Raw genomic sequence first — 13,566 nt, forward strand, 5'->3', positions numbered from 1 at the left:
AATGACATGACATTAGCATTAATGTCGACTGCTGTGACAACAACGGCGTATGCTGTGTGAGAGCGAGTGTGTTTGCCCGTGTTAAAGATCTTGTGCTGCAGTTCCACCTGAGCTGGCCGTGCCAACCCGCCGTGCGTGCTCTCATTCAGCCAAACCATCACCATAAAATTCTTGGAGCGACGCACAGACGGTGCCTGTGTGTCCAGCGCCCGACTAACCATAAAGGGCGTGTATGTGCAAGCGTGTGAGATACAGAATGTGTGTATGTGTGTGTGTTTCAGAGGCCATGGGAGCCAAGTGGAGAACACACGTGGGTCTCGCCCGGGCAGTGACGCACACACACTTGGCTGCCCGTACCTCACACACAGACAGGTTTGTATTGGCTCATTTTATTCAGGTGGTTAGACCAGGATGGGAACAGGAGAAATGCTTGTGTGTGTGTGTTGGTGTGTGTGCACATAAGGGACTACCTAGGAGGTAGCGGTGGTAGTTGGTGATGGGAGATTACAACATTCAGAGTTTTGTAACATTACAGAGAAGGGGAGACCACCAAAGAAGCTTCGGAGCTGAAACACCACTAATTACTAACACCAGGGCTCCTCCTTGTCATGACCCCCATATCCTCCCTCCCTATTACACAAACACACACACCCCTACACACAAACACGTACACACATCAACCCCCACCTCCTGTGCCCCCATCCTATAAAGTTGACCCCTACTATCCCCCCTTGCCAAACACGCAGTGCTTTGTCAACAAGCTCTGGTCAGCTCCAAACAAAGAAATCAGAAATGCAAGGGGTTTCAGCGACATGGCTGGGGTCTGCTAATCCCCTCATACTGGCTCTTTCTTTCCCTCTTTCTCCATCCTTCTTATGTCCTCAAAGCAATAAAAGAAAGAATTGCAATTTTCTTTCTTGCATGCTAGCTTGCTTTCCCCTTCGCTCCTTTCTTCCCTTCTCCTGTCTCTCATTCTTTTATGGCCTTGTGCGTGCACCTACACGGGCGTGATGAGGGTCCCCGCGCTGGCTGGCCGGGCTCCCTGAAAGAGCTTAAGGAGGGATGGTTGGAGACAGAAAGAGAAGGGAGATGGTGTTGGGGCCGCGATGAAAAGAAAGGGAGGAGGAGTAAGAAATTGAGATAAAAGGAAAAGACCTTGTGAATGAGTGCATTAAAATCTGGAATAGAGGCCAAGTTGAGTTCTCCTTCCAAAATAATTCCTGGCTAAGAGACTGAACAGATCAATCTACATGCTAATTCTACTGTAGCTACTGTTGCTCTCTGTACAGCGGCACTTCCTTCTTATAATTTCCAAAGCTGAGATGACTTTTTGAGGTTTAAAAATGTTGCTTCTCATAGAGCATTGGTCTTGCTTTGGAGTTCTTTGAATTTACATAATAAAGTTAATACTTTTTAAGAAGTTAATGTCTGGAAAAAAATAGGAAGCACGAGGAACTTGTATTATCTACAAAGGTTTAACCGAGAGAGTTGGTGGGTGAGGCTAACTCTGCTCCAGTCAAACAATTTTTTTAAAATAGACTTACGATGGAAGTTAGCCCATGTTACAATCTTGTAATGTGTTAGTGAAATATATTTAAACCATTTTTTAAACTGAGTGATGTTTGCACATTCTTCTATTTCTACACAGAGTATTGAAGCTTCTCTATACATACAGAAACACAATGTGATTTTAGATTTATTATAAAAAAAACCTAAAAATCAGAAAATGATCTTTTCTCTTGAGATTATGGTGAGAATAGTAAATCGCGCTTCAGGGAACTCCAAAGCATTTCCCACTACATTCATACACACACTGATGGTAGTAAGCTACATTTTGGCTACAGCTGCCCCGTAGCAGACTGTCAGAACCGATGTTGCCATGGAATCGGCCCAACAAATCTAATTATATTTCATACGTTGCACATATCACGCATATATACTGTGTATATATATATATTTAAATAGTTTTGGACCCCATACAGACTCCTGAGGGATCGCACAAAAAAAGTCCAAACAATGTGATTACTAGATGTCCTTTTACAGCCTGTTTCCTCGCAGCATTTCAAATCTAGAATCAATCCGTGATGACGACTGCGATTAAATCTATTGTGAGCCTTGATTATGGATATATTGCCATTTTGATAGAATCATGGATATATTTATAAATATTTAAGCTCATGTATCTCCAGTTTACTTTAAATTATGACAAAAATAAATAATTTTATAATAATTAAGTTTTTAAAATTTGGTCACTATGCACTTTAGCATCTGCATAATACTCAAACACACAACTTGCAGCAAAACAGACTCTGAAAAAATGTGCAATGAATGAGAAATTAGACATAATACTATATAGTGTAAGATAATTAAGAAATAATTCTAAACAGGTTTAAATAGAGTTTGTACAATCTTTCTAGTCTAAATCCACTACAACTCTACTGTGATCAGGCTGTGGATCTGGATTCTTCAAAAAACAGTGACTACATGGATGGATGAAAGAACCAGTGGAAAGGAGTGTGTGTTTTCTCACCCTTCCTCTATGGTGACTGAATGCATAACAATGGAGTTGGTGACTTTGACCTTCTCTTTCACGTTGCTGGATATTCCAATAGTTGATCTTTTTATGGAAGTCTTTTCTGCTATCTGGCACCGTTCCCCAATGATGCTGTCTGACCCCACCTGCAGGAAGAGCCCAGATCGTTAATCTATTCTTAAGCACACCTACTAAAACACAATACAGACATTGATATGAAGCATAAGTTGACTCAAAGAGCTAAAATTTGGAAACAGGAGCATAACATTTACCTGACATCTCTCAGAAATGACAGCAGATGGATGAACTGGTGGTTCCTCAAAAAGCTTTGGGGCCTAATTATAAGAAAAAAAACACTAATATGAGACAAAAGTTGAAATAGTAGAAAACATGTAGAAACCAAATCCCAAAGTTCAACAAGATCTAATGGTGAATAAAAAAAAAGACTGGTGACTCTAATCAGACACTGTTAATTTGATTTGGCTTGAAATGTGACTGGAAACAGCAACTCTCTTCAGTGTGGATACTGTCACTGTCAGAAGAATAAATAGTTGCTATTTCAATATCAACAAGGTGTTAAAAAAGCAGAAGAACATTTGTATCGGAAGCTGTTTAAAATGAAAATGTATTTTCTATGGCATGTCTACAGTAAATTATTCCGTTTCCTGGAAAATGCTGTTTTCTAAGAAAAGTATCTTCTGGGGTTACTGTTTTATCAATGCTAGTTAGCAGTGCTAACTGCTAATAGAAAATCCTAAAGTCAACTTAAAATGTCACCTCCCTAATTATATTGTTGTGGTATGTTGTGGCTACTCTTCTATCACAATAGCTCAATATTGCCTCAGTTCCTAATTTAAACAACTAATGGCTGCTCAAAGTATTTCACATTTTTTAAATGCTACTCTTATTTCTTGTTCAAGTTCTTAAAATCGAAATCAGAATCAGATAAAATTGGTATTGGAATGTCAAAACTTCAGAGATGGGAGAGAGATGGAAAATTTGCCACCAAGTCAGTGGTCAGTGAAATGTATCAAACATAGTAGAGCAAATTCTTTAGGAATGTGGATACCAGATGAGCAGGCCAACTCTCTGACTCACCTGCCTGTTTGCCTCTATGTAAGCAGCAAGAGTGTTAACACGGTAGCACAGACCCTGCTCCATAATGTGAACATAGCAGCGGAGCTTTCCTCCGTGGTAGGCCTCACTCATGTCACCGCGGTGGTCATTCCAACAGGACCGCTCCTGGGCCAGCTGGAGTAGAGGCTCGTCCCGCGATGAGATGAGCAGCTCTAAGAGGAGCCAGGGGAAAAAATAAAACTCAACTCTTTTGGTTTGTTTGTAATATTTTCTTTTTCTTCTTCTTCTTTTTTTTTTTTTTTAAATCGGCTATGACACAGAGGCTGTTAAATGTTATTCTGATCTAATTCTGATATGTGGTGTGGTATCCCAGTGAAATCACCAACCATGGTTTGTAGAGCAGTCATTCTTTTTCTGGGTCTGATCCTCCAAATCTTCTTTCACCTTCTGGCTGTTAGTGGTTTTGGAAAATTGTTTGCGCACCAAGTACGGTACCAACTCTCCTCGGATTGATGAAATGGACCTAAGAAAGAAAAAAAAAATGTTCATTTAATATGAATTTATGAAACAAAGCAGAGACATATTCATATCCTATGAAAGATTGGCAAGCATTGTCAGCTAAAGCAGGCACAGGGAAAGTATTAAGGGGCTATTTTATATAGTCAAAACTCTAAAGCCAGCATTAAATGAACCCACAATAACAGTGTGTAGATCTTTATTATTTAATAGCAATCTCTGTGTGAAACAACAAGCGTTATAAGTTCCTGTTATTACTTTTAAACCAAAATCAAGGATGAAACTCTTTTTCTCTTGACATTTCTCACTTCAGATCATTTTCATCTGTTTGCTCATCTCTGGACTTTGCTTCAGTGTTCCTCTCCACCAACTCACAACCCCAGACCCCCTCCACCTACTTTCTTTTAAAGGGAGATTAGAATTTCCATTTGAATGACAGGAGAAAAACAACAGTTACTTTGTCTATTTCTGTCCTCAAGCAAGGGACAGAGAAAGAACACGGAGGAGGAAGGAGGAGAGTCCGAGAGGAGCGTCTGAAAAGAGAGTCCAAGAAAGAAGCCGGAGAAAGGAATGAGTCATCTAACAAGAGAGACGATATATGGTAGTGGGCGAGGGGGCATTGGTGATGCAATGATTGATGTAAGATTTATATCTACATCTCTTTAATTCAAAATATTATTAAGATGAGCAAGGGTGAAATGGGATTTGTTTGAAGTTACTGAACAGGAAACATTTTAAAATGGGGAAAAACTAACTTGACAATATCAGATTTCAATGAAAGGAGTTTTACACTTTTAATGTAGCAGTTTGCAGAAATATATGCAGATAATATGCCAGTAAGAATAATCAATACTGTTCTTTAATATTTTTGGCAGTATGAAGCTCTTAAATGTACATGTTTGAACATATTGAATCCATCTATTCATGGCATAATTAAGAAGCTTGATGCTTTTTATAACTGGGCCTCACTCACTGACGGCTGTATGTAAACTTTTGACCTTTAAGAGTTGAACATTTGCCATTTGTCTCTATTGTAAGATACAATAGCAGGAAACAATTATTGAGTTTTATCTACGCATCACTGTAATACACGGCACGTTTTTCTTCGTAAACCAAGTGAGCTTCATCATTTTTCACAAACCATCTAAATTTACGACATGTTGATATCGGGTAGATCCTCCATCTGGTGAATATAAACTCCAGGCTGCAACAGAAGGCCAGTGTCACACTGCTTTACTCCCGAGGCTAAAGGCCTAACAGCCTGTCTCAGTGGCACATAGTAAAACAAATTAACACCTAGCTAGAATACCCCACTCACAGACGCTTTCAAAGCCTTCCACGCCATGGAACCGTGTTTAACAGTTGAAACAGATTAGGAAGTGATTGAGGGTTCAAGCTGATGTGACTGTGAGTGTATGCATGTACCTACATGAGCACATGCATGTGAGAAAATGACCTCTGCATGGGGAACACAGGGTGAGAAAGTTTTTCTTCATCTTTAAAAATCGTCACAAGTACAATACTTACTTGTTTTCCGTGAGAAAGTCGACAACTGCTTTTTTCAGACAGTAGAGGTGAGCGTCCACCAGGCCTGTTTTGATGTGCATCCTGGGATGTCTAAGGGTTAAACAAGAAAAACAAAGAACAATGAAGTTATTTCCAAAAGGTAATTTTTCAGCTTTATAAGGTTTGTCAACACAAAAAAACAACAGAACTTTGAAATGAATAGATTTAAGTTGAAATGTTCTATTTAAGGAGGCATTTGTTTATCCGCATTTTATTCCCATATGCTTACTGAGTGACAAAAATAATGAATTTACTTAAATTATAAGTTAGGCATTTCCTATTTAAATGACACCTGTACAGAAACAAACTAGATAATTTAAAGTTAGTTAAATATGCCTTTATTGTCCTTTATTTAGCCAGTCAATGTCTCATTAAGACTACAAAAACTCTGTTCCAAGGGGAACATGACTAATTTAGGAAGCATTACATAAAACTGACAATGTTACAATTAAAATATTTGAAAATAATGACACTGTAATACACTAGGCATAAGTGAAAAATAATAATATGATGGTATCACAATTTCATTACTACTTAAAAATAACAAAATACTTGGTGAAATAATTCTATTTTTATTCAAAATGATAAATTCCAAATCAGTTTCATTAGACATTTTTGTTTCTATTTTCATTCTGTTATTGAAAAGCTGAGCAAATTATATAAGGCTTTTGCTCTTGCCGGTTTCTGTATTGTACTCCTCTACGGTGCGACCTGGATGACGTTTTATTTTGTTTTATTCATGAGGTTCTCTCTTCATTCAGACAGGAGTTGCTTACAGAAAACCAGAAGCAGTCATTTTACTGACATAAACATCACAGACGGAGGACATCTGCGTACTATACAATGTCAGCTACAACTGATGTGGATTCACAAAGCTGGTGCCATGAGACAGCTGCCACTCAGACAGGTTTATATTGACTGAGGCGCCACACACACACAGACACCCTACTGTGCATTTACTCATTCACACATTTCTTCCCCATACGGAGACAGTGTGGCTCTAGTAAAATGTGGCATTTATAAAGTGAGAGGCAAAGAAAACCACACCATCCTCCAGGTTTCAGGAGAGAAATTCATCTTCACTCGTTCGCACTCTCTTGATTTCCTGTACTCCTCCTCTTGATCTTCTCAGTCATTACATAATGAAAGTGAGGGGAGTGTTGTTCCTGAAAGAACCAACCAGCCTTTGTATGTTTATTATGCCCGTTCACCACTGAGGCCACATATCCATGTAACTGCTGGGAATTTTTCAAAGCATGCTGTATTGATTTAGACTTTCGTAAAAATCAAAACAAAGCCTGGGAGTTATCATAGAACAACAACATGGCTTTGGCAAAAATCAAAAGCAGACATGATGCTTGTTGTTCACAATTTTCGTTTAATCCGTTTTATTTTTCACATTAAATGAAGTAGGGGATAACGGTGGATTAAAAACTATTGACTTGGTTGTTGGTACAACGTTGTGATGCCAGAAGGCGAGTACATTAAATTGATATGCCACAAAGCGGGATTGGCATTTTTATAAAAATGCACATCCTGCGTATCATAAAAAAAAAAAAAAGAAAACAAATGAACATAAAAATAAAATCTAATAGATATCTCTTGAAAAAAGTAAACAGAGATATGTATGTGAGTAGATCAAAGGTGTACAATCTATGGTTCTGGACTTTTTAGCTCCGCCCCAGTTACTCTTAATCATTCTCAGAAAAAAAAAAATCTTTAACTGAAAATGGATTTTATTTTAAAGTTTAAAAATAGCATTTATTTTGTCCATTTCTATGCAGTCTTGTTATAGAAGGTGCACTCTGGAAAATTACACTCTTAATGTAATATTTTCTGTTTCTGGCTGCAGGTGATGTCTGTGGCGAGTTCTGCATGCTGTGAGGGCAAAAGACGCCTGAGGGGGACAGATGGGCTGATATTTATGCAATAAACACAAAACAAATATATATATATATATATATACATATATATATATATATATATGTTGATATTTATGGAGTAATGAGTGGATGTTTTATAATTGACTAGTGAATCTGGACAACTAATGGAAAGAACAAACATGGATGGATGGCTAAATATTCATGGAAAGGTGGATGAACAGAGGGAGGAATGGACTGATGGATGGACGCATAAATTGGTCCATCCATTTATGGATCTGTTCATCTGTTCGATGAACAGATGGATGAGTGATGGATGGATATTTTTTTAACAGTCCATCTCTACCATCCACATTCTCCTCCATCCAACAGTCTTTTGTAAAATTCACCAGCTTTTGTGCAACTACGGCAGCTTAGGAATATTGTTGCTTGGTCACACATTTTACTACCAGATGTTGAAAGCCATAATTCAAATCTAATATACACGTGTCTGGGTAAAAGGTATTTTGAAAAGCATAAAAACATATGCCGGTGCATGCACTGACATGCGCTGCGGGTGTTTATTCGCAGGTATTTATTCGCAAAGCATTTCCCAGGTGTTCATTTTGGTGAGCGGAGATTGAGCATAAAGTCAAATTTATGAGAACACCCAGCATGTGACAACAGTGTTTGGCACCTGCAGGCAGATACATGGACTGGGCCAAATATGAGAGCATCTAAATGTGTTTTGCACTGACTAGTGGCTCAAAAAGCCAAGAAGACACTGTAAAAATAATGTGAACTATTTGAAAGACCTATCTAAAAATATGGTAAACTCAATACAAAAATCTTCACAGTTTATAAAGTAGGAGTAGAAATAGTATATTGGTAACACTGCTCATTTTAACAAACTGTTAAAATAATATCAAATGGCTGTATTGGCATTCAATGAGCGAAATTAAATATTGAAGATCTTTTGACATTAATATAATTTGGCACTATATGAATAAATACTGATTTGTTTAGACTGATAAACTAATATTTAAGCAAACAACTATTATCTTGAAGGTTTATGTGGCCCTCTAGAGTGTAGAGAGCCACATAAATAGTTATGGTGACGTAGATTTGGCCTCTGCATCTCGAGTTTGACACATGCTTTAAAGAATAAATTAAAATATTAATAAATGCTGATTTTGAGAAGCTTCATGATGAAAGGCACTGACATTTATTCTTTGTGCAAAATATATTCATGATTTATTTTTTCAACTGAATTCTCCATATTAGTAACCAGTTTTGAAGTCATTAAGAAAGAAAAAAATATTGGATTTCCTCCCAGAAATTGAACAATCATCTTTGTTTAACAAAGTTTCAGTGCACTGTGAATGTTGCAGAGTTCTGTCAACAGCAGCAGGAATTTAGAGTGCTTGGAGGCAAGGATGACGCGACCCTTACCCTGGGATTAATGGCTGACTCCCAAACTTGAGAGAAAAGTCACAGCTCTCTTGCTCTCAAACAAACCAAGCATAATGTCTTAATTAATTACAACTGAAACCACACGGTGAACAATGACTAAGATGCAGCAACAAGGCTGAGGAATACCTCCATTAGTCTGGTTTTGAAAGTACAAACAACGGGGCTGAAGGGCTTATGCGAATGAAGAGGATTTACCACTGTCTCCAAAAGCGTCATGCCAGTTAAACATTGCCGTCATTTCAGGAAAATGCAGATTCTGTTAATTGTTATTAAGAGAAAAACTCCACCAAATGACACGGTTTCCCAAATCATCACAGACCGTGGAAATGTCACACTCAACCACAACTGTGGTTGAATTCTGTTTCTCTCCACTCTTCCTTCAGACTCTGGGATCTTTTTTGTTAATGAAAAGCAACATTGACTTTCATTTAACCCTCCAGTTCTTTTTCTCATTAGCTCATGTAAAGCACTTCTTACCTTGTGTCTGGTTTAGAAGTGGTTTAACACAAGAAATGAGAAAGTCACAGCTTATATTCTGGACCCATCAGTTTGTGGTCGCTCTTCAAGCTCCGACTCCAGTTAAAACTCTACATCTTAAGGACCTCCCCAAAACTGTTTAGTGGGTCCAAGGGTTTCACTATTTGTTTTGAAACTGTTTCTGACACACTCATTCTTCCACTGAACCTTCCAGCAATACAGTTACTCTGAGCACAGCTTTGTTAGCAATGACCTTTTGTGGCTTTGTTGGTTAAAAAGTACAATATTATGTTGGTTTTATATAGACTAGAATAAGAAAATCACCTCAAATTAAACCTTTCTAGCTTCTAAGGACCTTGCATTACAATGTTTCTGAGACATGACTCATCCCTGAAGAAATATGTCCTTTATAATAAAATTTGTTATTAAACAAAAAGACAAATTTAAAGAGATGGTTGGCTTCCTGTAGTTAGAAAGCCTACCATCCTCAGGTTAATAAGGACATTAAACTTCACTAAAGGAAACTTTGAATTACTGATCACAATCCTTGGAAGCAGAGCATAAAAACATGAGCGATGACTCAATACTTTTAAGCAGCAATATTTGTAAAAGGATATTATACTGTAAACTTTAATCTATCCTGATATTACTCATGTCTCAAAGCACTAAAACAGTTCTAACATAGCTGTTAGTTTTTATCCCATTATGAATATAAGAGTTTTGCATTACTCTGTCAATCGCTCAAAGTTTGAACAAACTATAACAGAACTGAGTGCAGTTCAAGATCTTATGTTTATCTCTTGCAATTTGTAAATAAGAGATTTTTTTTCCTTCTCTCTCTCTGTGGCTCTTCTTTTTGACCTATTATGGCCATAAAGAGGAAGCCGTGCAATCTAATGAACAGCTGTTTGTGCTAATTGTACTAATCTCTTTTTATGGGAAGGTATGATAACTTCAGTTCATCACATCCATAAAATGGAAAAATAACAGGCTATAAAAAATCTAATGAAACCCTTAATCTTCTTTAACCTTGTAAAAAGTAAATTTTACAACTTACCTCACAACATAAAAATAAAAAAAGCAATCTAAAAAAAGAAATCTTAACAATTTGGTGGATGATCCAATTTCTATTATCTCAAATTTGTAAAACACTGCATTAATGCATCTGATGGTAAACATAGGCGTATACTTGCAAATAAAATGTAACAAAATATTTTGGTAACTATTTGTTTTTGCATATATACTTTTTGTGTTAGATTTGACCCCAAACTGAAACAAAAATATGTTTAATCAATTGCATAGCTGAAGCACATACACATGTATATCCATTATAAAATGTATGTTTATTTTATAATGGAAGCTGCTAAGCTTTGGAAAACTGATACAACTTCTCTTCAATTTGTTACAGCAAAGAGTGAGATTGCTCCAGTGCATTTGTGCCTGTCCTGCAAGATAATAAAAACTATTCAAATGTTTTGAATAATAATAAAAAAGGATTGTAGTTCAGAATACAGAGCAGGAGTTCTGCCTTAATAGCTTTTGCCATCTGATTCAATTTAATTGAAATCTGTATTTTACTGCAATGCTGATCCTTCCTCCAGATCTGCCTTCAAGATGTTCTGACAGGTGGAGCTGTAATGTACCGGGCGAAGCTCGGCTGGAGTCCTTTCACACCATTTAAGCAATTTCCAGGTCAAACAAACTCACATGTGCAGGGCCGTTTAAACTGAAGACAACACAGCCATGTGGAAACCATAGAGGAGAGAAAGGGGAAAATATTGCACAGAGGTTGAGGCTGAGCGAAGATGGAGGGATGAAAAAACAGATGGCTGTTTGTGAGGAGGGATGTACAGAACATGGAAAAGACGGTTGACATAATGAAGGAAGGAGGTCATTTTTACTAAAATAATGCAAAATGAAGATGCTGTGAAAGAAACTCTTCACAATCACAGATAATGTTTACTGAAAAATACTCAGGTGATGTGTGCAAACGAGTTCTAGCTTCTGTCAGTGCAAATGCTGAAAACAGCGAGATCTTGTAAAACTGCTTAGTGCTGAGTTACAGAAAACCAGAACTCCAGGAATTTCTTCCTTTGCTGCACCAGGCATTTTTTTTTTATCTGTCTTTTGTTGCTGTCTGACATGTGAGCATATACCTGAACAGAGGTGACTGAAAGGTTTTAGGCCTTTAACTGCAACCCATAAATGTTTATCTATGAGATCACTGTGTTTCCATAACACTGTGACAAGATGCGGCTGGTTTGTCTCCATCAGCGTCCACCTTGACGTTGTGTTACGTATTCCTGTGCGCGCTCGTGTAAGCATTTCTGGTTTGTGAAAAAAGACAGAGTGTGTGTGTGTGTTTATATGCAAGTGTGGCCCAAAAAGTTCCCTGTGAGGGAAGCATGCAAGCAGCTGCTCTGGCCCCCTCTTTTGTTGGCTAGAATTTACAGTGGCTTTGGCTCCATGAAATATTTACGAGCTCCCAAAACACCCGCTCTCACACATACGCGCATTTTAGGACTGAGAAACAAAAAAAACACCCACCTAGTATACTCTTCCTGTACCAAAAAAAAAGACAAATACAAAACCTCCACAATAAGAATAGAGCCTTAAAATTAAGTCGAGACAAAAATGTCCACAGCTGAAACGAGGAGACATCTTGAATGGAATGTACTTAAATGTACAGAAGCTATCCAGGACTAAGTGTTAAAAAAAAAAACAGAGGCTGGAAAAAATCTGATCCCTCTGTTTGGTTTACTGTACACTTAAATTTCCAATAACCTTGGTGTCTATGTATAGCAGGTGACAGATGCAGTAGATTTAAATGGGGAAACAGATGGAAATACAACACTGGATGTTTAACAAGGGTTTAGAAATGGTTTACAAACTGCAACATCTGGGTAAAGTGTTAAATAAAGTTATTCATATTGCATTTTTGTGACTGCTAAGTTCATCCCAGACGATTTAAAATCAGACATGTGAGATCTGAATGAGAAACATCCATTTTTCAATTAAGTTTTTATCCTTATATAGCTTTGCCTCGAAGTTGTAAGAGGTGCTTGCCATGCTTTTGCGGTTATTACAGTAGAGACATACAGTAGAGTCAGGGAAGAGGGCATATATTTAATGTTTGGTTCACAACTCCAACCCTAGCAGCAGAAATGATTAAAGAAGCAACAAAATAAGACTCTTGTTAATGTAACTTTCAATTCACATGCATAGAACCGAAGGATCTGTAAATCTGAACTTTGTGAAATCAAGTGCTTTCTGGGATTCCTCCAGGCTAGCAGAGGGGGGCAAGTCGTCATAAAGTTCACTTGAGCCTTAGGCCTGCCTCTGGTTCTGAAGCGCTCTTGAGGTTCACAGATTGGCTTCTTTTGATTAAAAAAAGGCAAAGTTTGGTCAACTTTTTATGTGTTGAGATGAAGCGATGTTGGTAATTGATCCATGTAGAAATAATGTCAGATTGATGAATAAACATACTTTGTTATCTTCTATTTTTACATGGACACCAACCAAATGGCAGCCTCGGCATTAAAATCCTAAAATAGAAAAATCCAGGAGGTTCAGCTTTTCACATTAAATAACTTTAAACCCATACTTTTCCTGTACTAGCTAGTAATTATTTAAAAGTAGCAGTAGTTAAACTGCCCAAAGAAGTATAAAGAGCATTTGATATGTTTGAGGTGAACATTAAACGAATTAAAAAAGGCTTAGTAATAGTAAAGAAGATCTTACTTTCTTATAATAGACTTCCTGACTGAAAGTCCGTCTTCCAGATCCGCTTCATTGGCCATAAAGAGCAGTCTCTTCCCTGACTGATCCACACCGACAAAGTCCCTCTGTTCAGCTGGCAAAAATACACATGACAATACGCATTAATACGAATACATCATGTCTCAGAGAACTTTGATCAATTCCAGTTGGACATAAATTGAACCATTTCAGCCCAATACGCTGGTTAAAGAAAAACACATAACTGTTTTTTCCTCTCACTGTCTAACATTAACTCAAACTCAACATTAGGTATCAATTTATCTAAATGCCAGAAAAATCAGTTAG

General features: G+C 37.5%; 1 protein-coding gene across 1 annotated transcript in view; it reads right to left on the reverse strand.

Moving 5' to 3' along the window:
• eif2b3 (eukaryotic translation initiation factor 2B subunit gamma) overlaps nucleotides 1-13,566 on the reverse strand; it is a 34,071-nt gene that overhangs the window by 6,071 nt on the left and 14,434 nt on the right. Inside the window, exons 5-10 of the mRNA XM_005795990.3 lie at nucleotides 13,243-13,354; nucleotides 5,654-5,743; nucleotides 3,997-4,133; nucleotides 3,632-3,822; nucleotides 2,806-2,868; nucleotides 2,531-2,679 (exon numbers count right to left, since the gene is read on the reverse strand). Coding sequence (XP_005796047.1) covers nucleotides 2,531-2,679; nucleotides 2,806-2,868; nucleotides 3,632-3,822; nucleotides 3,997-4,133; nucleotides 5,654-5,743; nucleotides 13,243-13,354 — 742 coding nt within the window. The remainder of the gene's footprint in view (nucleotides 1-2,530; nucleotides 2,680-2,805; nucleotides 2,869-3,631; nucleotides 3,823-3,996; nucleotides 4,134-5,653; nucleotides 5,744-13,242; nucleotides 13,355-13,566) is intronic.

Source organism: Xiphophorus maculatus, chromosome 6 (assembly GCF_002775205.1).
Source record: "Xiphophorus maculatus strain JP 163 A chromosome 6, X_maculatus-5.0-male, whole genome shotgun sequence".
Lineage (NCBI taxonomy): Eukaryota > Metazoa > Chordata > Actinopteri > Cyprinodontiformes > Poeciliidae > Xiphophorus > Xiphophorus maculatus.